Source organism: Melanostigma gelatinosum (genome assembly GCF_949748355.1).
Source record: "Melanostigma gelatinosum genome assembly, chromosome: 19".
NCBI classification, from domain to species: Eukaryota; Metazoa; Chordata; class Actinopteri; order Perciformes; family Zoarcidae; genus Melanostigma; species Melanostigma gelatinosum.
The window spans coordinates 11,733,433-11,755,122 of NC_136652.1; the positions used below are offsets into that span (position 1 = coordinate 11,733,433).

Here is a 21,690-nt window from a genome sequence, read left to right on the forward strand (position 1 = left end):
CAAGGACCACAAAAACAAAGCTAAATGGAATTCAGCCATTATTCATTATATTCCTACTGTGACATCTTGTAATATCTCCTGATAGAAAGAGAGAAACACGACGAACTAAACTCTTGCTTTGTCAGAACTTTGACTCTCTTCTTATATAGCACCAAATTACATAATTCTTCTCCGCCATTATTAGGAAATGAAAAGATTTGGATGTTGCTAATCATAAAATAACCTGATAGTGCAGCAGGATATTGTCTCACGCATCTTAAGTGCAGGGTATTTCATATAGAGTATCGAATATTGATTATTTATTAATTCAAGCTCAGTCCTCTGGCTGTTGCGGCCTCACAGCAGCAAAAGCAGAGAGCATTTACAGAGAACAGCAGCAACATGTATCTATAGTGGGAGGACGGAGTGCTTCACCTTGCTGCTGAGGCCGGTGTCATCACACTTCCATTTGCTTTCTGAGCCCAAGGAGATGTTGCATTAGTTGCTAGGAAACGCAGCATGTGTGTAGGTACCAAAAGACAGAAGGATTTTTACAAGATGAAGTTTCTTTCCAAAAGATGTAAAATCTATTTTTGAACACGCGACACCCACTCCAGTAGTGATCGTCGACATGGAGATCTAAATGTGTAATGTTGACGTTGATGATCATAACTTATATTTCCCCAAAAAAATATAAACAAGCTTACAACTCTGTCGTCAACATAAAGTGAACTTACTGAACATTTATCACGTTATCTTGCGAGATGAAAGCATTCAGTTGCTTGTGTGTGTGTGTGTGTCAGGAGGACCAGCGTGATGTGAGGTAAACTGGAGCGTTGCCAAAGGGAGGGATTAATGTTCGGTCCCAGGAGCCTTTCAGCAAAGCACTACAGCTCCTGTGCCAGGCGAGGCAACTCCCAGATGGGCAGAAAGCGTCGCTCAGTACCACTGAAGGAAACGTTAAATAACAACGATGAACGAAACGTAAACCTCTTTGGTGGATCAGAACGTTTGGCCACCTTTATGGAATTACAGTATTGTCACATTACTAATCATTTGTCTATGTTGGTCTAATTTAAAAAGAAGACTTGGCCGGTTGTTCCTAGATTAAGAGATTAAGGGAAATCCACTTCTTGAACCACAAAAATAATGGATTAAAAGGACCGCACCAATAGTTTGCATGTTTTTGGTAATTTACCATAACTCATGTATTCCTGAAGTGGTAGTTTTCAGAGTATACTGTAACGTTTTCACCTTTAAAAAAACAACGGCAATCTGAAAAAGCTGAGTAGACAATGTCCGACAAAGCTATGAGTAGTTTGCAGATACTTTGTCTGACTTCCTCATAAACGCTTTAGCCGCATTACTGTCATGTGCTAACAGAGTAGCGAGTGATCAGCTTTTTTCAAGCTGAATGACGTATTATCCAAGAAGCTTATGAGCACATCTCTGGTCAACACAGTTTTAATGTGGCGCTTTTGTGTGATTATTTGAGGAGGAACTCAGTTTTACAGATTTGCTCAATCAACTAATCGATTCGTCGACAAAATCGTATGAGTGTTAGTCCATTTCTTTGGCCCTCCTTCGGATATTCAGTCTGGACCGACCCACTGAGCGGGACAGTCTCACACGGCTCAAAACAAAAACACTGGTTTGGTCCTTTCACTCCCAGCACAGGTTTGTTGTCTAGCAGTTGTCTGTCTCTCTGATAAAAAGCCAAACTCTCAACAGCCACAACTTCCCAAGTCAGGCGTCACCAAACATTTGTACTATTTGTATAAAATGGGGCTTTTCAGGTTTGAATCAATGCTTGGACAAAGTCAACATGTGACTGTAAAAGTGCATAGGAAAAAACTTTATTCCTCTTGTTGAAAATAAAGACAAAAAGACATCTGATGACTTTACAAAAACGAAAATCTGGTTAACGGACTCATAATGAGATCAAACGTGTCTATCTGAGAACAGCGCAGGGGTATGGAAACATCAACACCAAAAGAAGTCCCAATTCTCTCCGGAGAAAAGGGCCTAATCCTCAGACTCATCAGCACTTTCATCAGAGTCAGCACAGTAGGGCTAACTGGAGTCCAAGTGGATGCTACGGTCTGTTTCCACAGAGACCACAGAGCTCAGGATACTGTCGATGGACACCATGCTGCTGTCGCTGCTCCTGCTGCTGTCGTCATCGTAGATCACCATCACCTGGGCAGAGTCCGCTGTTGGAAGGAAAGAAGAGCAAAGAAAAACAGTGAGAGATTCTCTCCGCAAACATTTCAAAGCGCCACTTTCAAGTCCTTTACGTGGCGACTGTAAATAAGCTCTGTTCTAGATCGTCAACAAACTCCGTGAAGAGATTAAAACCAACAATGCGTCAGTTCCTCTCTGTGGCTCTCTGCCCAAACCACATGTGATGCCACCGAAGGGTCACAAAACTGTCGTTTCACTTCTCAAAACGGCTGGACACTCTTCAGCAAACATTACTCACACAGGCGTAAAACTGTGTATTTGATGGGGACGATTTGCCAGTGCGGATGATTACACATTTAAAATATAGAAAATCACCTTTATCGTGGACTTTATGAATCTAGGGGGAGAACATATGTGATATCCTCCAACGCTCAAAGCCTTTGTCATTTACCAAAACAAACACGAAATCAAATTTTCAAATGACGAAATGTTTTGAGAGTCAGGAACGACCAGCATGACTGAGATCAATCAGACCACAGTCCACGCTCAAGGCTCGGGGGAACATGGGTCATGCTCTTATTGTTTTAGTTCCTACAAAATAAAACAAATATTCCCCTCAGTAGCTTATCAGCTGAACCAGTGGCACATTTTAAAAACCTCCCCGTATAGACCAGCATTGGGTTTGTTGTTTGTATTGTATGTTATTGAACTTGTTGTGTCTATGGCTGTGAAAGGTGGCATGGAAATGACGTTTACCTAATTACCTTCAATTTATCCGCTGTTTCTGTTCAATAACCTTGATCAAATTTGCAAAGTGCACAGTCGTCATATTCTTTCACCTTTGTTTATCGAGGGAAAGCAAGCTCAATATGAGGCCCATCCACCTAATATGCATAGTAGCAGAATTTCAATGCTGAATACTGCTTTTTATGTTGCATTACATTTTATTTCAACCGTCCCTTTTTACACGTTTCTAAAATAATATCATAAAACAGAAAAAAACAACATGAATCAGCCTCATTGCACTGCCACCTTGTGTTTGAAATTCTCTCTGTGGACCGCCCAATTTCCCACTCCACCAACAAGCATATTATCTAAAATCATCTATTAAGCCGAGACGAACGGAAGCCGCGAGTGTAATTACTCTTTAAACTCTTTGTAAACCACGTTTGTTGTCGAGCCTCCGAGCAGCTTCACCGCACCGGCCGAGGGTGGAGCACTTCGCTCAAGGACTCCACCGTGTTTACTGCTCGAGGCGAGCGGAACATTAGTCACTGAGCTCACCCAGGCATGTCAAGGCTCTCCAGTCATTTGACGTGATGAATGTGGCACAGCACACCATTGATAGTAAGTACAGTGTCAGTCAGATATTAATGATATGTGCTATCACGAGTGTGATCCTGATGTTGAGTCCGCTACACCACTGGCACATACTGTAGTCTGATGCGTGTTCTGTAACAAATCCTAGGAACACAATGTCCGGATTACTGCTGCAGGTTTGGGACTAGGGCAGGGTCAGAAAGATAACATATTTCATTTTAATTTAATTCATATGGTAAAAAGTTGTCAAATTTAGGCAATTTTCCAGTGTTTTAGTACAACAAAACCCAACATTTTTTTCAAAATAGAAGCATATGTTGTATCAAGTATCTAATACTTCCAACTGGTACATATTTTGTCCAATTTCACTTGATATACTTCCCTCAGACACAATAATTGCACAAGACAATAACATAGAGGACATAAACATGATCAGTCAAATGTTATACTCAATATGCGATCTGGGAAACTGAATGTTAGAGGCCATGATGGTATATTATTGAACCTCTCCCCGTTTAATAAATCCTGTTCTCACTGTACAAAAGCCCCAACATCGTAGTCTTTGAGTTGTTTGTATTTTACATATTTTTTTAATATTTAAAAAAATACAGTAAACTGGTTCTTATTATGTCTGACTTGCTCCCGTCTTTTAATATTTTGCTTTTTATTGACCTGTTCATGTTTCTCTTTAAAAGAGTTTACCGCCGCCAGGCAGAGCTCTCTGTATTTTGCAGAACACCAAACTTGTGGCATCTCTCAATGGAAGCGATTATTTTTACACCACCCGCCCAGAGCTAAAGGAGGCAGCAAATCCTAGGACGCGACCCAGAAGAGTTTCTGGAATGGATGCTCCATATAAATAAGAAACTTCCCGTACAGATTTTTAAAAAAGACAGCGATCGACGGCGAGGACAAACGTGATCACCGTGAGCAGATGCTGCGAGCTCAGGCCGAGGAGATACAGAAGTCCCGCACTCCATCTTTAGCTGTTGGATACTAATGCCGCTGTTGATGACGCACCTCTCACCTTTCCTCTCGGTGATGAGGGTCTGCCGCCTCGACTTCATGTCCAGGCTCAAGGTCTCCACCATGCTGTCGATGCAGTTGTCCAAAGCCAGACAGCGAGTCTGAGATTGGATGGCCCGTTTCAAGCTGAATGACGTATTATCCAAGAAGCTTATGAGCACATCTCTGGTCAACACAGTTTTAATGTGGCGCTTTTGTGTGATTATTTGAGGAGGAACTCAGTTTTACAGATTTGCTCAATCAACTAATCGATTCGTCGACAAAATCGTATGAGTGTTAGTCGATTTCTTTGGCCCTCCTTCGGATATTCAGTCTGGACCGACCCACAGAGCGGGACAGTCTCACACGGCTCAAAACAAAAACACTGGTTTGGTCCTTTCACTCCCAGCACAGGTTTGTTGTCTAGCAGTTGTCTGTCTCTCTGATAAAAAGCCAAACTCTCAACAGCCACAACTTCCCAAGTCAGGCGTCACCAAACATTTGTACTATTTGTATAAAATGGGGCTTTTCAGGTTTGAATCAATGCTTGGACAAAGTCAACAGGTGACTGTAAAAGTGCATAGGAAAAAACTTTATTCCTCTTGTTGAAAATAAAGACAAAAAGACATCTGATGACTTTACAAAAACGTGAAAAGGGCCTAATCCTCAGACTCATCAGCACTTTCATCAGAGTCAGCACAGTAGGGCTAACTGGAGTCCAAGTGGATGCTACTGTGGATGCTTTCCACAGAGACCACAGAGCTCAGGATACTGTCGATGGACACCATGCTGCTGTCGCTGTCGCTGCTGCTGTCGTCATCGTAGATCACCATCACCTGGGCAGAGTCCGCTGTTGGAAGGAAAGAAGAGCAAAGAAAAACAGTGAGAGATTCTCTCCGCAAACATTTCAAAGCGCCACTTTCAAGTCCTTTACGTGGCGACTGTAAATAAGCTCTGTTCTAGATCGTCAACAAACTCCGTGAAGAGATTAAAACCAACAATGCGTCAGTTCCTCTCTGTGGCTCTCTGCCCAAACCACATGTGATGCCACCGAAGGGTCACAAAACTGTCGTTTCACTTCTCAAAACGGCTGGACACTCTTCAGCAAACATTACTCACACAGGCGTAAAACTGTGTATTTGATGGGGACGATTTGCCAGTGCGGATGATTACACATTTAAAATATAGAAAATCACCTTTATCGTGGACTTTATGAATCTAGGGGGAGAACATATGTGATATCCTCCAACGCTCAAAGCCTTTGTCATTTACCAAAACAAACACGAAATCAAATTTTCAAATGACGAAATGTTTTGAGAGTCAGGAACGACCAGCATGACTGAGATCAATCAGACCACAGTCCACGCTCAAGGCTCGGGGGAACATGGGTCATGCTCTTATTGTTTTAGTTCCTACAAAATAAAACAAATATTCCCCTCAGTAGCTTATCAGCTGAACCAGTGGCACATTTTAAAAACCTCCCCGTATAGACCAGCATTGGGTTTGTTGTTTGTATTGTATGTTATTGAACTTGTTGTGTCTATGGCTGTGAAAGGTGGCATGGAAATGACGTTTACCTAATTACCTTCAATTTATCCGCTGTTTCTGTTCAATAACCTTGATCAAATTTGCAAAGTGCACAGTCGTCATATTCTTTCACCTTTGTTTATCGAGGGAAAGCAAGCTCAATATGAGGCCCATCCACCTAATATGCATAGTAGCAGAATTTCAATGCTGAATACTGCTTTTTATGTTGCATTACATTTTATTTCAACCGTCCCTTTTTACACGTTTCTAAAATAATATCATAAAACAGAAAAAAACAACATGAATCAGCCTCATTGCACTGCCACCTTGTGTTTGAAATTCTCTCTGTGGACCGCCCAATTTCCCACTCCACCAACAAGCATATTATCTAAAATCATCTATTAAGCCGAGACGAACGGAAGCCGCGAGTGTAATTACTCTTTAAACTCTTTGTAAACCACGTTTGTTGTCGAGCCTCCGAGCAGCTTCACCGCACCGGCCGAGGGTGGAGCACTTCGCTCAAGGACTCCACCGTGTTTACTGCTCGAGGCGAGCGGAACATTAGTCACTGAGCTCACCCAGGCATGTCAAGGCTCTCCAGTCATTTGACGTGATGAATGTGGCACAGCACACCATTGATAGTAAGTACAGTGTCAGTCAGATATTAATGATATGTGCTATCACGAGTGTGATCCTGATGTTGAGTCCGCTACACCACTGGCACATACTGTAGTCTGATGCGTGTTCTGTAACAAATCCTAGGAACACAATGTCCGGATTACTGCTGCAGGTTTGGGACTAGGGCAGGGTCAGAAAGATAACATATTTCATTTTAATTTAATTCATATGGTAAAAAGTTGTCAAATTTAGGCAATTTTCCAGTGTTTTAGTACAACAAAACCCAACATTTTTTTCAAAATAGAAGCATATGTTGTATCAAGTATCTAATACTTCCAACTGGTACATATTTTGTCCAATTTCACTTGATATACTTCCCTCAGACACAATAATTGCACAAGACAATAACATAGAGGACATAAACATGATCAGTCAAATGTTATACTCAATATGCGATCTGGGAAACTGAATGTTAGAGGCCATGATGGTATATTATTGAACCTCTCCCCGTTTAATAAATCCTGTTCTCACTGTACAAAAGCCCCAACATCGTAGTCTTTGAGTTGTTTGTATTTTACATATTTTTTTAATATTTAAAAAAATACAGTAAACTGGTTCTTATTATGTCTGACTTGCTCCCGTCTTTTAATATTTTGCTTTTTATTGACCTGTTCATGTTTCTCTTTAAAAGAGTTTACCGCCGCCAGGCAGAGCTCTCTGTATTTTGCAGAACACCAAACTTGTGGCATCTCTCAATGGAAGCGATTATTTTTACACCACCCGCCCAGAGCTAAAGGAGGCAGCAAATCCTAGGACGCGACCCAGAAGAGTTTCTGGAATGGATGCTCCATATAAATAAGAAACTTCCCGTACAGATTTTTAAAAAAGACAGCGATCGACGGCGAGGACAAACGTGATCACCGTGAGCAGATGCTGCGAGCTCAGGCCGAGGAGATACAGAAGTCCCGCACTCCATCTTTAGCTGTTGGATACTAATGCCGCTGTTGATGACGCACCTCTCACCTTTCCTCTCGGTGATGAGGGTCTGCCGCCTCGACTTCATGTCCAGGCTCAAGGTCTCCACCATGCTGTCGATGCAGTTGTCCAAAGCCAGACAGCGAGTCTGAGATTGGATGGCCCGTCGGCAGATGGGACACTCGTCTTTCTTCTCGCGCCACTGCTGGATGCAGTGTCTGCAGAAGCTATGAGCGCAGTTCAGGATGACTGCCTGTAGACAATATCAGTATAGATCAAAACAATGTTACTGTGGAGGCGTCCATGTTTATCTTCTGACGTATCTGTTCTGCTCATTTTCAACACCGTGCTTGATTAACTCTTGATCCTACCTCAATGAAGAGCTCGGAGCAGATGATGCACTGAAGCTCGTTCTCCAAAACTTCAGTCACTTGTGTAACTACTTCCTCCTTTTGGGCCCTCTCCTTCTCTTTCTCCTCCTGCAAAAATGTTTTAAATAAATGAATAAAGCTCTGCTGATGCCATGCCAAACAATACAAATATGCTGCTCGGATGACTATGAACGTCGTCACACCTTTGTCAACTCCAGCTCTTTGTTTTTGGCCAAGAGAATCTCTTCAAAGCCTTCCCGAGAAAGGGCAAGTTCGTCGATTACTTTCTTTCGCTTTGGATGTTGAAAAATTAAAAAAAATATATATTTTAACATGTTTATAGCTACATAATATTTTTGCATAATAAATATTGTGTCTGGTTAGAACCATCATACCTCTTGCAAGGCCTCTTCCAGCTGCTTTTTCAAAAGCTCCTCTTGCTGCTGTGTTTTCTGCGCCTAAATACATTAAGGATGCATTAAAGAGAGTATTTAGTAAAACATATACACGAAAAAAAGACAGTGTTGGCTTATATATTAACAGACAAATATGATGCATACCTCGCAAATCTTTTTAGAAGTAAACAACTATATCGTTTCACATCCCATGTATGAAAGGAGTTACTGAGACACCTCTCACCTCGAGCTGCCTCTTGGTTTTACTGAAGGACTTCTCCAACGTCTCCATCCGCTGCATCTTGGCCCTGAGCGTCTCCAGCTGGCCCTGCAGCTCCCTGACATGCTCCTCTCTGAGAGGGTCGGCCTGCCGCGGCTCTCCCCCCAGAGAGGCTACCTGCCTCTGGGTGTCGTCCACCTGCTCCCTCAACCTCAGGATGTTCCGGCTGTACCTGCAGAAGGAGCTTTTATTTTTCTAACCTTTTGTTTTGCTTTTTTTCTTTTTTTTTTAAATACAGCAATTGATTAATCTTTCGGAACACAAAAGATGTCAAATGTAATGATAATGTACATACGCGAGGCATAAACTCACATCTGCAAGTTGTCCAGGTCACAGGGAGTGTTGGAGCCACCTGAGCGCCGGTCTACTTCCTGGACTGGTCTGCTGGGCCCAGTTTCATCTAACTGAGAGTGACTGAGCCTCTGCTGCTGAGGGCAGGGCTTTGCAAAGGACTTGTCTGCAGAAGAGCAGCGGTAGAGCTTGGGCTTCGAGGTGGACGGCTCAACTTCTTCCATGGCCAACTTCCTCTTAAGCTTCTTGGAGACGAGGGCCGCTTTAGCGCTTTCTTTATGTCCCTTAGCCAAGTAGTGTTTAATGTCTTTGAAGGGCCGCTGGACGAAGATGTAGTCAAACTCTGCTTATGTTCCAATTACGGGAACCCCGAGTTGTATGCAGTCCCCGAGCCTCAACTGATGGGACACTTCAACGGGAATACGGTTTCCATTCACCCACACCCCGTTGAGACTCTGACTTCACACAAAAGTCAGCTAAACTGCGACTAGTTTACTACAAGTGCTATCGTGAATCGTTGACGAACCTGAAATAAATTGGTATTTTTGTTGTTTTACAACACTTAACGTTAGTTACATAAGCACAACTCAACGTAAGCCCGTCGACCTGTAGTGCGCCGGTCTGGGCTTCAACCGTCTCCATGGTCACAGAACGCTCTCAGTCTACTTTTGAACCTCGGAAATATTGCGCACGCAGCCTTGAAGTTATCTTACGGTAAAGAGCGGTTTACCTCGCTAAACATGCTATAACTAGCTAAAAGCCTTTGGCATTTACAGTGTTTAGAGGACACCAATGAACGGAACTATTGATAACACAACGTTGGGAAATAGCGAGTTCCCTTGTCGAAATTTTGATTCAACACTATCTCTGTATATATAACCGGAATTTCCGACATTCAGGGAACGCACCTCAAGGGTTGACCCACAGACACAACAATGGAGTGGTCTCACCGACGTCACGATCTCCTTAGTTACGAGGTCGGTCGGCCATGTTGGAGTACATACAGATCCTACATGGCGGCGAGTAAACAAGGAAGTGCGGCGAAAATACAATGGAGTGGTCTCACCGACGTCACGATCTCCTTAGTTACGAGGTCGGTCGGCCATGTTGGAGTACATACAGATCCTACATGGCGGCGAGTAAACAAGGAAGTGCGGCGAAAATACAATACTTTGAATCACTGGATAGTGCATCAAAGGTTCGCTACCTGGCCAAATTGAAGGTTATTGGTAACTTGGATCCCTATACGATGAGTATAGGGATATATATATATATATATATATATATATATATATATGATCTGACGTTAAACTCATATCAAGCAATGCTGAGGCTGCATCTCTGTGTTTCGCCTGTTGTACACGCTCGACACGTCTCTGGTACCGACTGCTGTCACGGGCCGATGAAGCTTCGGTAACCTTCTCATGTCCAAGTTTAATTTATATTTCCTTTATTAAATACTGTTCACAAACGAATTTGTAAATAAAATCACTGACCACTTATAAAGTGATCCGCACATACTCTAGTGTACGCCAAATTCCATTCCTTTATATCTCGAGAGATGCGTGACAGCCATTTCTCGCGACGTCGCTTGGATAGCTCCTTCGTGTCATTTCCTTGATGTGTAATGACCGCTGGCAAACGAAAGAATGATTTCTTGTCTCTATCAGCTCTGCTGCCACAACCAAAGACAGCACAAAAGTTCACCACCGATAGGTTATGCGACTCAGCCGTGCATGCCAGTGGCTTTGTGTGTACTCCAACATGGCCGACAGCTAAACTGTGACGTCACACGAGACCACTCCATAGTGAATGTATCGTGCTATCCAGTGGTGTATAAAGTACTCAAAAGCCATACTTGAGTAAAAGTAAAGATACCTTACTGGAAAACTACTCAAGTAAAAGTAAAAAGTCACCTCTTAGAATACTACTTGAGTAAAAGTCTTAAAGTATCTGATATTTATTGTACTTAAGTACAAAAGTACTTAAGTATCAAAAGTAATTTTCTGACATTAAATGTACCTCATAACCTGAACATTAAATGAACATCATAACCTGTTCATTGAAAGTAAAAGTACAAGTAAATGCTGTTAATAAAAAAGCAAAGGGTCAGAATTGTGAGAATGATGAAGTTTATTCTTTTAAGTGCTGTGGCACCATGACCAAGGACATGGAGCTGTGTTGAACATAATTGGGTTGGCTGTGATCCATCCAGGAGCAACAATGTTCAACATAATATATTGTACATAAGTATACTTTTGCATCTACTATGAACTTATCATCATAATTCTCCGTAAAGCAATATGACACTATGAAGGAGTTGTAACAGTGCGTTTATAAGTATGCTCATTAGACTAGAGGATGTAGAGGACCAATGCATAATATTATGTTCAGCAAAACATATCCACTTGATGCATCAGGTCAGTGTTTAGAGAAAGGACGCCTGCCTTGTAAACTCCTATGGGCCTGATTTAAACACAATAGACAAAGGTTTTGCTCAAGCTGAATCTGCAATTGGGCGACTGCTACCATCATAACTCCATCTGATCATCCACAACATGACTCAAATATCAAAACATGATCAATACTAAAGCAGCAACACAGTCATTACTTGAAACTGAAACATGTCCTGTTCATCTTCAAAAGAGGTTGGTTTTCAAAATTGCGAGAATTCAGTCTCGCTCTTCTTGGGCTGAAGACTCGTCCTGCGATGCTAAATATCCTTTCACAGGCCGCTGAGGCAGGTAGAGGTGTGTTCAGCGTCACAGACAGCTCGCACACAGCTGCGAAGAATTCCCCGAATGCTGCGCTCTCGCGGCTCCTGTCAATCCGTGTATACAGCTATAGCTAACGTTAGCCAACTAGTGCTGCACAACTGTCAACACTTCCTCAGCTCACTAACTCGCTAGCGATCCACGGGTGTTGGTCTTCGTCACCACCGTCGTTTGTTGCGGGAGTAGCAGGTGCTTCCATTTCTGCTTCCATCATGAAATCAGTCATCGTAGAGTGGAATTATACTCATGTAGTCGCTCGCTAGCTTATAACACCGTGGCTTTGAGAGCACTTGTTTGCAATTGCGCATTAACGTGATTAACCAATGATTTAACTTGCTGCTAGGACCACTGATTCACCAAACCTGCTGGCTTGCAGTCTGTGTTCCACCACAGTCCCCGACGCTGCTCTCGTGATTCATTTTGTTTCTGAAGATAGATTTGATTTTGTAGCGAGTAACGAAGGTTTCAGGGGAAATGTATCGGAGTAAAAGTATCAGTTTTCTTTGCAAAATGTAGTGAAGTAAAAGTAAAAAGTAAACAGAAATATAAGTAGTAAAGTAAAGTACAGATACCCAAAAAAACTACTTAAGTACAGTAACGAAGTATTTCTACTTCGTTACTATACACCACTGGTGCTATCTATGTGAAAGTAATAATCATATCATTCAATAATTATTATATATTTTGTAGAAAACCTTTGTGAGGATATAAACTGCGTAACTTCCCCGAAAAAAAATGTTTTCCAAATACCAATTAATTATATTCATCAGGAATCCCAAACTAGGCATTGGTATCTGTTGATTATTAAAAGCAGGAATAAAACAGAGCTACCTGGGGAAGACCACAACATTATGATTAGACTGCCTAATAAGTATTCACTTACAGTAATATTCCAACGTTTGGACATAAATGAGAACATTGATGAGGACTGAGTACGTGTGCTTTTTAGGGGTATCAGTGTTGCACGAGGCAGTGTGCTGGAGATGCTGCAGTGTTTATCCCGATCATGCTGTGAGGAACATTTGGACTCTACAAAGCTGGCAGATGGACCTCGGATATGGACCATGGGCCTTTTGGATAAGAGCATATTGGAGTGAATCCATCTTTTTTTTTACCAACAACAACACAAAGCAGGTGCACAGCTACAATGTAGGAGAGTAAGAATCAGTAAATAGCACTGTAAGAGAGTCCTGACTGTTATTAAATAACACAGAAATGAAGGGAAATGTACAGTAAATATGGGTTTCCTATCCCCAACCAAATCTGTTATTTTATGCATGTAAATTATGAGATAAATTCAAATTCAGTGGAACTACATAGAACACACAAGTCAAGACTGGTCATTAGGATATGCATGTATATTAAAATACATATTATCTATTTAGCTACCAAACATAGATTTGTAAGTGCATCAGTGGAAGATGCCCCAAAAAATATTTCTTAAAGAGCATTGTCTGGATGTAGGATGATGTACTTATGATGGATTATAATGATGTAATATTTAGTTAGGGCTGTAAACAACACCATTTTTTATTGTCAATTAATCTTCAGATCATATTCTAGATTTGTATTCCCATTTTAAAAAACTCCAAATATATTAAGTTTACTATAAGATGGCAAAGAAAAGCATCAATTCTGCACATTTAAGTTGCGTGAACCAGTGACTTTTTGGTACGTTTGCTTGAAAACATGACTGAAACACGAGCCGCTGATTTATTTTTCTGTCTATCAACCAATCCCTTGTAAGCTCAAACTACTTTCATCAATTGCGTAATTGTGTAGCATTTTCACATGACCACACATGCATGGAGGCAGGTAGAAGATGCAGCAACAACTGATTGTGTTTCCCCATGTGGAGGAGAGAGAGAGAGAGAGAGAGAGAGAGAGAGAGAGAGAGAGAGAGAGAGAGAGAGAGAGATGGCTGGATGGATGTTACTGACATCAAAAGGTTGCTCCAAGAGTCGGGATGGAGGGTTAGACGGAGAGACTCCGATTGTAGCCCCGAGGCAGTCCATCACTGTCGTCCTCATGTAATACAGCCTGACAGACACACGCTTCTCTCCTGCTCTGGCTTTAATGGACTGGCGTGACACTAGCCATCCACAGCGCAAGAGGGAAACTCCCACTGTGAGCTGCTGTTCCAGTGCACTCTGGGTAGAGTCAGTGTGAAAAAAACATAAAACATCAATAGTTATAACTTTAAAGTCTGTTACAGGAATTAACTGCAGTTAATCAGCTGCAGTTAATTCCAATAGTAAAGTACACCGTAGCCAGGTGAGGTTAAGTAGAGCTCTCCAATGAACACGCCTTTTTGACAGCAGACATTTTGACTTGTCATGGCGGGAAAAACACAGGTTACTAAAAAACAGTATAAACCATAGAGCCATGACAGCGTGTCAGTGAGCCAGTATGAAGGACATACAAGGACCACAAAAACAAAGCTAAATGGAATTCAGCCATTATTCATTGTATTCCTACTGTGACATCTTGTAATATCTCCTGATAGAAAGAGAGAAACACGACGAACTAAACTCTTGCTTTGTCAGAACTTTGACTCTCTTCTTATATAGTACCAAATTACATAATTCTTCTCCGCCATTATTAGGAAATGAAAAGGTTTCGATGTTGCTAATCATAAAATAACCTGATAGTGCAGCAGGATATTGTCTGACACATCTTAAGTGCAGGGTATTTCATATCGAGTATCGAATATTGATTATTTATTCATTCAAGCTCATAGTCCTCTGGCTGTTGCGGCCTCACAGCAGCAAAAGCAGAGAGTATTTACAGAGAACAGCAGCAACATGTATCTACAGTGGGAGGACGGAGTGCTTCACCTTGCTGCTGAGGCCGGTGTCATCACACTTCCATTTGCTTTCTGAGCCCAAGGAGATGTTGCATTAGTTGCTAGGAAACGCAGCATGTGTGTAGGTACCAAAAGACAGAAGGATTTTTACAAGATGAAGTTTCTTTCCAAAAGATGTAAAATCCATTTTTGAACACGCGACACCCACTCCAGTAGTGATCGTCGACATGGAGATCTAAATGTGTAATGTTGACGTTGATGATCATAACTTATATTTCCCAAAAAAAAAGATAAACAAGCTTACAACTCTGTCGTCAACATCAAGTGAACTTACTGAACATTTATCACGTTATCTTGCGAGATGAAAGCATTCAGTTGCTTGTGTGTGTGTGTGTGTGTGTGTGTGTGTGTCAGGAGGACCAGCGTGATGCGAGGTAAACTGGAGCGTTGCCAAAGGGAGGGATTAATGTTCGGTCCCAGGAGCCTTTCAGCAAAGCACTACAGCTCCTGTGCCAGGCGAGGCAACTCCCAGATGGGCAGAAAGCGTCGCTCAGTACCGCTGAAGGAAACGTTAAATAACAACGATGAACGAAACGTAAACCTCTTTGGTGGATCAGAACGTTTGGCCACCTTTATGGAATTACAGTATTGTCACATTACTAATCATTTTTCTATGTTGGTCTAATTTAAAAAGAAGACTTGGCCGGTTGTTCCTAGATTAAGAGATTAAGGGAAATCCACTTCTTGAACCACAAAAATAATGGATTAAAAGGACCGCACCAATAGTTTGCATGTTTTTGGTAATTTACCATAACTCATGTATTCCTGAAGTGGTAGTTTTCAGAGTATACTGTAACGTTTTCACCTTTAAAAAAACAACGGCAATCTGAAAAAGCTGAGTAGACAATGTCCGACAAAGCTATGAGTAGTTTGCAGATACTTTGTCTGACTTCCTCATAAACGCTTTAGCCGCATTACTGTCATGTGCTAACAGAGTAGCGAGTGATCAGCTTTTTTCAAGCTGAATGACGTATTATCCAAGAAGCTTATGAGCACATCTCTGGTTAACACAGTTTTAATGTGGCGCTTTTGTGTGATTATTTGAGGAGGAACTCAGTTTTACAGATTTGCTCAATCAACTAATCGATTCGTCGACAAAATCGTATGAGTGTTAGTCGATTTCTTTGGCCCTTCTTCGGATATTCAGTCTGGACCGACCCACTGAGCGGGACAGTCTCACACGGCTCAAAACAAAAACACTGGTTTGGTCCTTTCATTCCCAGCACAGGTTTGTTGTCTAGCAGTTGTCTGTCTCTCTGATAAAAAGCCAAACTCTCAACAGCCACAACTTCCCAAGTCAGGCGTCACCAAACATTTGTACTATTTGTATAAAATGGGGCTTTTCAGGTTTGAATCAATGCTTGGACAAAGTCAACAGGTGACTGTAAAAGTGCATAGGAAAAAACTTTATTCCTCTTGTTGAAAATAAAGACAAAAAGACATCTGATGACTTTACAAAAACGAAAATCTCGTTAACGGACTCATGATGAGATCAAACGTGTCTATCTGAGAACAGCGCAGGGGTATGGAAACATCAACACCAAAAGAAGTCCCAATTCTCTCCGGAGAAAAGGGCCTAATCCTCAGACTCATCAGCACTTTCATCAGAGTCAGCACAGTAGGGCGAACTGGAGTCCAAGTGGATGCTACGGTCTGTTTCCACAGAGACCACAGAGCTCAGGATACTGTCGATGGACACCATGCTGCTGTCGCTGTCGCTGCTGCTGTCGTCATCGTAGATCACCATCACCTGGGCAGAGTCCGCTGTTGGAAGGAAAGAAGAGCAAAGAAAAACAGTGAGAGATTCTCTCCGCAAACATTTCAAAGCGCCACTTTCAAGTCCTTTACGTGGCGACTGTAAATAAGCTCTGTTCTAGATCGTCAACAAACTCCGTGAAGAGATTAAAACCAACAATGCGTCAGTTCCTCTCTGTGGCTCTCTGCCCAAACCACGTGTGATGCCACCGAAGGGTCACAAAACTGTCGTTTCACTTCTCAAAACGGCTGGACACTCTTCAGCAAACATTACTCACACAGGCGTAAAACTGTGTATTTGATGGGGACTATTTGCCAGTGCGGATGATTACACATTTAAAATATAGAAAATCACCTTTATCGTGGACTTTATGAATCTAGGGGGAGAACATATGTGATATCCTCCAACGCTCAAAGCCTTTGTCATTTACCAAAACAAACACGAAATCAAATTTTCAAATGACGAAATGTTTTGAGAGAGTCAGGAACGACCAGCATGACTGAGATCAATCAGACCACAGTCCACGCTCAAGGCTCGGGGGAACATGGGTCATGCTCTTATTGTTTTAGTTCCTACAAAATAAAACAAATATTCCCCTCAGTAGCTTATCAGCTGAACCAGTGGCACATTTTAAAAACCTCCCCGTATAGACCAGCATTGGGTTTGTTGTTTGTATTGTATGTTATTGAACTTGTTGTGTCTATGGCTGTGAAAGGTGGCATGGAAATGACGTTTACCTAATTACCTTCAATTTATCCGCTGTTTCTGTTCAATAACCTTGATCAAATTTGCAAAGTGCACAGTCGTCATATTCTTTCACCTTTGTTTATCGAGGGAAAGCAAGCTCAATATGAGGCCCATCCACCTAATATGCATAGTAGCAGAATTTCAATGCTGAATACTGCTTTTTATGTTGCATTACATTTTATTTCAACCGTCCCTTTTTACATGTTTCTAAAATAATATCATAAAACAGAAAAAAACAACATGAATCAGCCTCATTGCACTGCCACCTTGTGTTTGAAATTCTCTCTGTGGACCGCCCAATTTCCCACTCCACCAACAAGCATATTATCTAAAATCATCTATTAAGCCGAGACGAACGGAAGCCGCGAGTGTAATTACTCTTTAAACTCTTTGTAAACCACGTTTGTTGTCGAGCCTCCGAGCAGCTTCACCGCACCGGCCGAGGGTGGAGCACTTCGCTCAAGGACTCCACCGTGTTTACTGCTCGAGGCGAGCGGAACATTAGTCACTGAGCTCACCCAGGCATGTCAAGGCTCTCCAGTCATTTGACGTGATGAATGTGGCACAGCACACCATTGATAGTAAGTACAGTGTCAGTCAGATATTAATGCTATGTGCTATCACGAGTGTGATCCTGATGTTGAGTCCGCTACACCACTGGCACATACTGTAGTCTGATGCGTGTTCTGTAACAAATCCTAGGAACACAATGTCCGGATTACTGCTGCAGGTTTGGGACTAGGGCAGGGTCAGAAAGATAACATATTTAATTTTAATTTAATTCATATGGTAAAAAGTTGTCAAATTTAGGTAATTTTCCAGTGTTTTAGTACAACAAAACCCAACATTTTTTTCAAAATAGAAGCATATGTTGTATCAAGTATCGAATACTTCCAACTGGTACATATTTTGTCCAATTTCACTTGATATACTTCCCTCAGACACAATAATTGCACAAGACAATAACATAGAGGACATAAACATGATCAGTCAAATGTTATACTCAATATGCGATCTGGGAAACTGAATGTTAGAGGCCATGATGGTATATTATTGAACCTCTCCCCGTTTAATAAATCCTGTTCTCACTGTACAAAAGCCCCAACATCGTAGTCTTTGAGTGGTTTGTATTTTACATATTTTTTTAATATTTAAAAAATACAGTAAACTGGTTCTTATTATGTCTGACTTGCTCCCGTCTTTTAATATTTTGCTTTTTATTGACCTGTTCATGTTTCTCTTTAAAAGAGTTTACCGCTGCCAGGCAGAGCTCTCTGTATTTTGCAGAACACCAAACTTGTGGCATCTCTCAATGGAAGCGATTATTTTTACACCACCCGCCCAGAGCTAAAGGAGGCAGCACGGAGCAGCAGCAAATCCTAGGACGCGACCCAGAAGAGTTTCTGGAATGGATGCTCCATATAAATAAGAAACTTCCCGTACAGATTTTTAAAAAAGACAGCGATCGACGGCGAGGACAAACGTGATCACCGTGAGCAGATGCTGCGAGCTCAGGCCGAGGAGATACAGAAGTCCTGCACTCCATCTTTAGCTGTTGGATACTAATGCCGCTGTTGATGACGCACCTCTCACCTTTCCTCTCGGTGATGAGGGTCTGCCGCCTCGACTTCATGTCCAGGCTCAAGTTCTCCACCATGCTGTCGATGCAGTTGTCCAAAGCCAGACAGCGAGTCTGAGATTGGATGGCCCGTCGGCAGATGGGACACTCGTCTTTCTTCTCGCGCCACTGCTGGATGCAGTGTCTGCAGAAGCTATGAGCGCAGTTCAGGATGACTGCCTGTAGACAATATCAGTATAGATCAAAACAATGTTACTGTGGAGGCGTCCATGTTTATCTTCTGACGTATCTGTTCTGCTCATTTTCAACACCGTGCTTGATTAACTCTTGATCCTACCTCAATGAAGAGCTCGGAGCAGATGATGCACTGAAGCTCGTTCTCCAAAACTTCAGTCACTTGTGTAACTACTTCCTCCTTTTGGGCCCTCTCCTTCTCTTTCTCCTCCTGCAAAAATGTTTTAAATAAATGAATAAAGCTCTGCTGATGCCATGCCAAACAATACAAATATGCTGCTCGGATGACTATGAACGTCGTCACACCTTTGTCAACTCCAGCTCTTTGTTTTTGGCCAAGAGAATCTCTTCAAAGCCTTCCCGAGAAAGGGCAAGTTCGTCGATTACTTTCTTTTGCTTTGGATGTTGAAAAATTAAAAAAAATATATATTTTAACATGTTTATAGCTACATAACATTTTTGCATAATAAATATTGTGTCTGGTTAGAACCATCATACCTCTTGCAAGGCCTCTTCCAGCTGCTTTTTCAAAAGCTCCTCTTGCTGCTGTGTTTTCTGCGCCTAAATACATTAAGGATGCATTAAAGAGAGTATTTAGTAAAACATATACACGAAAAAAAGACAGTGTTGGCTTATATATTAACAGACAAATATGATGCATACCTCGCAAATCTTTTTAGAAGTAAACAACTATATCGTTTCACATCCCATGTATGAAAGGAGTTACTGAGACACCTCTCACCTCGAGCTGCCTCTTGGTTTTACTGAAGGACTTCTCCAACGTCTCCATCCGCTGCATCTTGGCCCTGAGCGTCTCCAGCTGGCCCTGCAGCTCCCTGACATGCTCCTCTCTGAGAGGGTCGGCCTGCCGCGGCTCTCCCCCCAGAGAGGCTACCTGCCTCTGGGTGTCGTCCACCTGCTCCCTCAACCTCAGGATGTTCCGGCTGTACCTGCAGAAGGAGCTTTTATTTTTCTAACCTTTTGTTTTGCTTTTTTTTTTTTTTTTTTAAATACAGCAATTGATTAATCTTTCGGAACACAAAAGATGTCAAATGTAATGATAATGTACATACGCGAGGCATAAACTCACATCTGCAAGTTGTCCAGGTCACAGGGAGTGTTGGAGCCACCTGAGCGCCGGTCTACTTCCTGGACTGGTCTGCTGGGCCCAGTTTCATCTAACTGAGAGTGACTGAGCCTCTGCTGCTGAGGGCAGGGCTTTGCAAAGGACTTGTCTGCAGAAGAGCAGCGGTAGAGCTTGGGCTTCGAGGTGGACGGCTCAACTTCTTCCACGGCCAACTTCCTCTTCGGCTTCTTGGAGACGAGGGCCGCTTTAGCGCTTTCTTTATGTCCCTTCGCCAAGTAGTGTTTAATGTCTTTGAAGGGCCGCTGGACGAAGATGTAGTCAAACTCTGCTTCTGTTCCAATTACGGGAACCCCGAGTTGTATGCAGTCCCCGAGCCTCAACTGATGGGACACTTCAACGGGAATACGGTTTCCATTCACCCACACCCCGTTGAGACTCTGAGGGAAAAACAAGCAATACTTTCTTCATCAGCTGCAATGAAATATAATATCAAGAACATAATACCACTTTATTACAGTCACCTAAGAGTGTTTTAATTGACAGTGTCAGGGATTTTAAGGACTAGTCTACAGCTTCACAAGCTCAACATGCACAAAAGAAAGGTCCTTTTTATAATTTTCTAGTCTCTGTTGTATATTTTACACGATATAATGTGATCGGTAACATTTGTAACGTTATTTATATTGAGCTAAATCTTCATAATATAGAGAATGCAATCTTACCTTTCTGTCTGTCACTGTCCACTGTCCATCTTCCTTCTGTCTGATGGTACAGTGCAGCCTGGAGATCATCAGAGGACAACTCGGAGACAGCAGCTGGTGGGTCACATCCAGACCACGTCCTATGGTGATCTGGATCAGAAACAAGCAAACATGTCAATCAGCCAGTTAGCTCCTTTATACTATGCAGCTTAAAACATAAAACATAAGATTAGGTACACTTCGATAACGACTTGTTGACCAAAAAAAAAAAAGAACAATTAATAAGGAATATATTTTATTTGGTGAATTGAAAACTTGAGCAAGTTTTAGGGTAACTCAATATAACTTAGAGCAAATGGAGCTAGCTGGCTAGCATTAGCAAACTGCACCTCAGTGTTTGCGAACAAGCGAAGCCAGTCTGAGTTCCTTCCGACTCTCCTCAAACACAAAACCTCTGAGTCTGAACAGTCGTCCTCCTCGGCCGCAGACAAATCCGTCGTTACAGTCTCCATCTTATCTCATTCTGTCAGCGGCTAATACGACCTGAAACTCATCGCTAACGTGTTGTTCCTACATAGCTAAACGTTGTACTACGGTGTCAAGGTGGAGATTGACAGGAAGAAACCGGAAACCGCTGTTTGTTTTCAGAATAAAGGCGTTAGATGAGGTTGACGCTGAACCGATCATTAAATATGAACATTTTTTCAAAATATAACATGAAGTGATTGAGCTTGCCTTTTTCAGGACTAGAAAAAGGCAAATTACACTATCCAACAAACCTATTGCAATAAGTGCATATTCAGAATAAGAATCTGAATTTGTGTGTGAAATTATTTTATACTTCTAATTTCATAATGCTGTGATACTAAGTCATTAATTTGAGATAGTATCTCATTATAATGACTTACAGAATCTTTACTTTTTCCTCAAAGTGGCGGAAATGGGCTTCCATATAAACTAGCTAACTTACACGATGATTAAAAATAATGATTGCGACTTTG

General features: G+C 41.9%; 1 protein-coding gene and 1 pseudogene across 3 annotated transcripts; both read right to left on the bottom strand.

Annotated features, from left to right (window-relative positions):
• Window positions 1-1,826: 1,826 nt before the first annotated feature.
• Window positions 1,827-9,587, bottom strand: LOC306793521 (E3 ubiquitin-protein ligase rnf8-like; annotated as a pseudogene). Its single transcript, XR_013773201.1, has 8 exons — window positions 9,538-9,587; window positions 8,967-9,404; window positions 8,619-8,826; window positions 8,375-8,437; window positions 8,183-8,272; window positions 7,980-8,087; window positions 7,657-7,861; window positions 1,827-2,192 (listed from the first exon to the last, which is right to left on the bottom strand). The product of XR_013773201.1 is annotated as an E3 ubiquitin-protein ligase rnf8-like (transcript).
• A 6,211-nt stretch (window positions 9,588-15,798) lies between these two features.
• LOC306793653 (E3 ubiquitin-protein ligase rnf8-like) lies at window positions 15,799-21,271 on the bottom strand. Of its 2 annotated transcripts, none has more exons than XM_079291353.1 (9): window positions 21,079-21,271; window positions 20,711-20,839; window positions 19,992-20,425; window positions 19,644-19,851; window positions 19,400-19,462; window positions 19,208-19,297; window positions 19,005-19,112; window positions 18,682-18,886; window positions 15,799-16,349 (listed from the first exon to the last, which is right to left on the bottom strand). In XM_079291353.1, exons 1-9 carry the CDS (start codon window positions 21,199-21,201, stop codon window positions 16,162-16,164), a joined length of 1,548 nt encoding a protein of 515 aa, XP_079147479.1. In that variant the 5' UTR covers window positions 21,202-21,271; the 3' UTR covers window positions 15,799-16,161. The 2 variants fall into 2 exon arrangements, with proteins under 2 accessions (XP_079147479.1, XP_079147480.1); XM_079291354.1 differs by having other exon boundaries at window positions 16,180-16,349; window positions 18,675-18,886.
• Window positions 21,272-21,690: the final 419 nt, after the last annotated feature.

Bases quoted from the DNA above. Each gene is read 5' to 3' on its own strand.
- LOC306793653 (XM_079291353.1), bottom strand. From the start codon at position 21,201: ATGGAGACTGTAACGACGGATTTGTCTGCGGCCGAGGAGGACGACTGT. The intron at 19,852-19,991 runs GTGAGTTTATGC...CTCCTTCTGCAG, and splicing joins GACCTGGACAACTTGCAGAT to GTACAGCCGGAACATCCTGA. The intron at 19,298-19,399 runs GTATGATGGTTC...CAACATCCAAAG, and splicing joins TGGAAGAGGCCTTGCAAGAG to CAAAAGAAAGTAATCGACGA.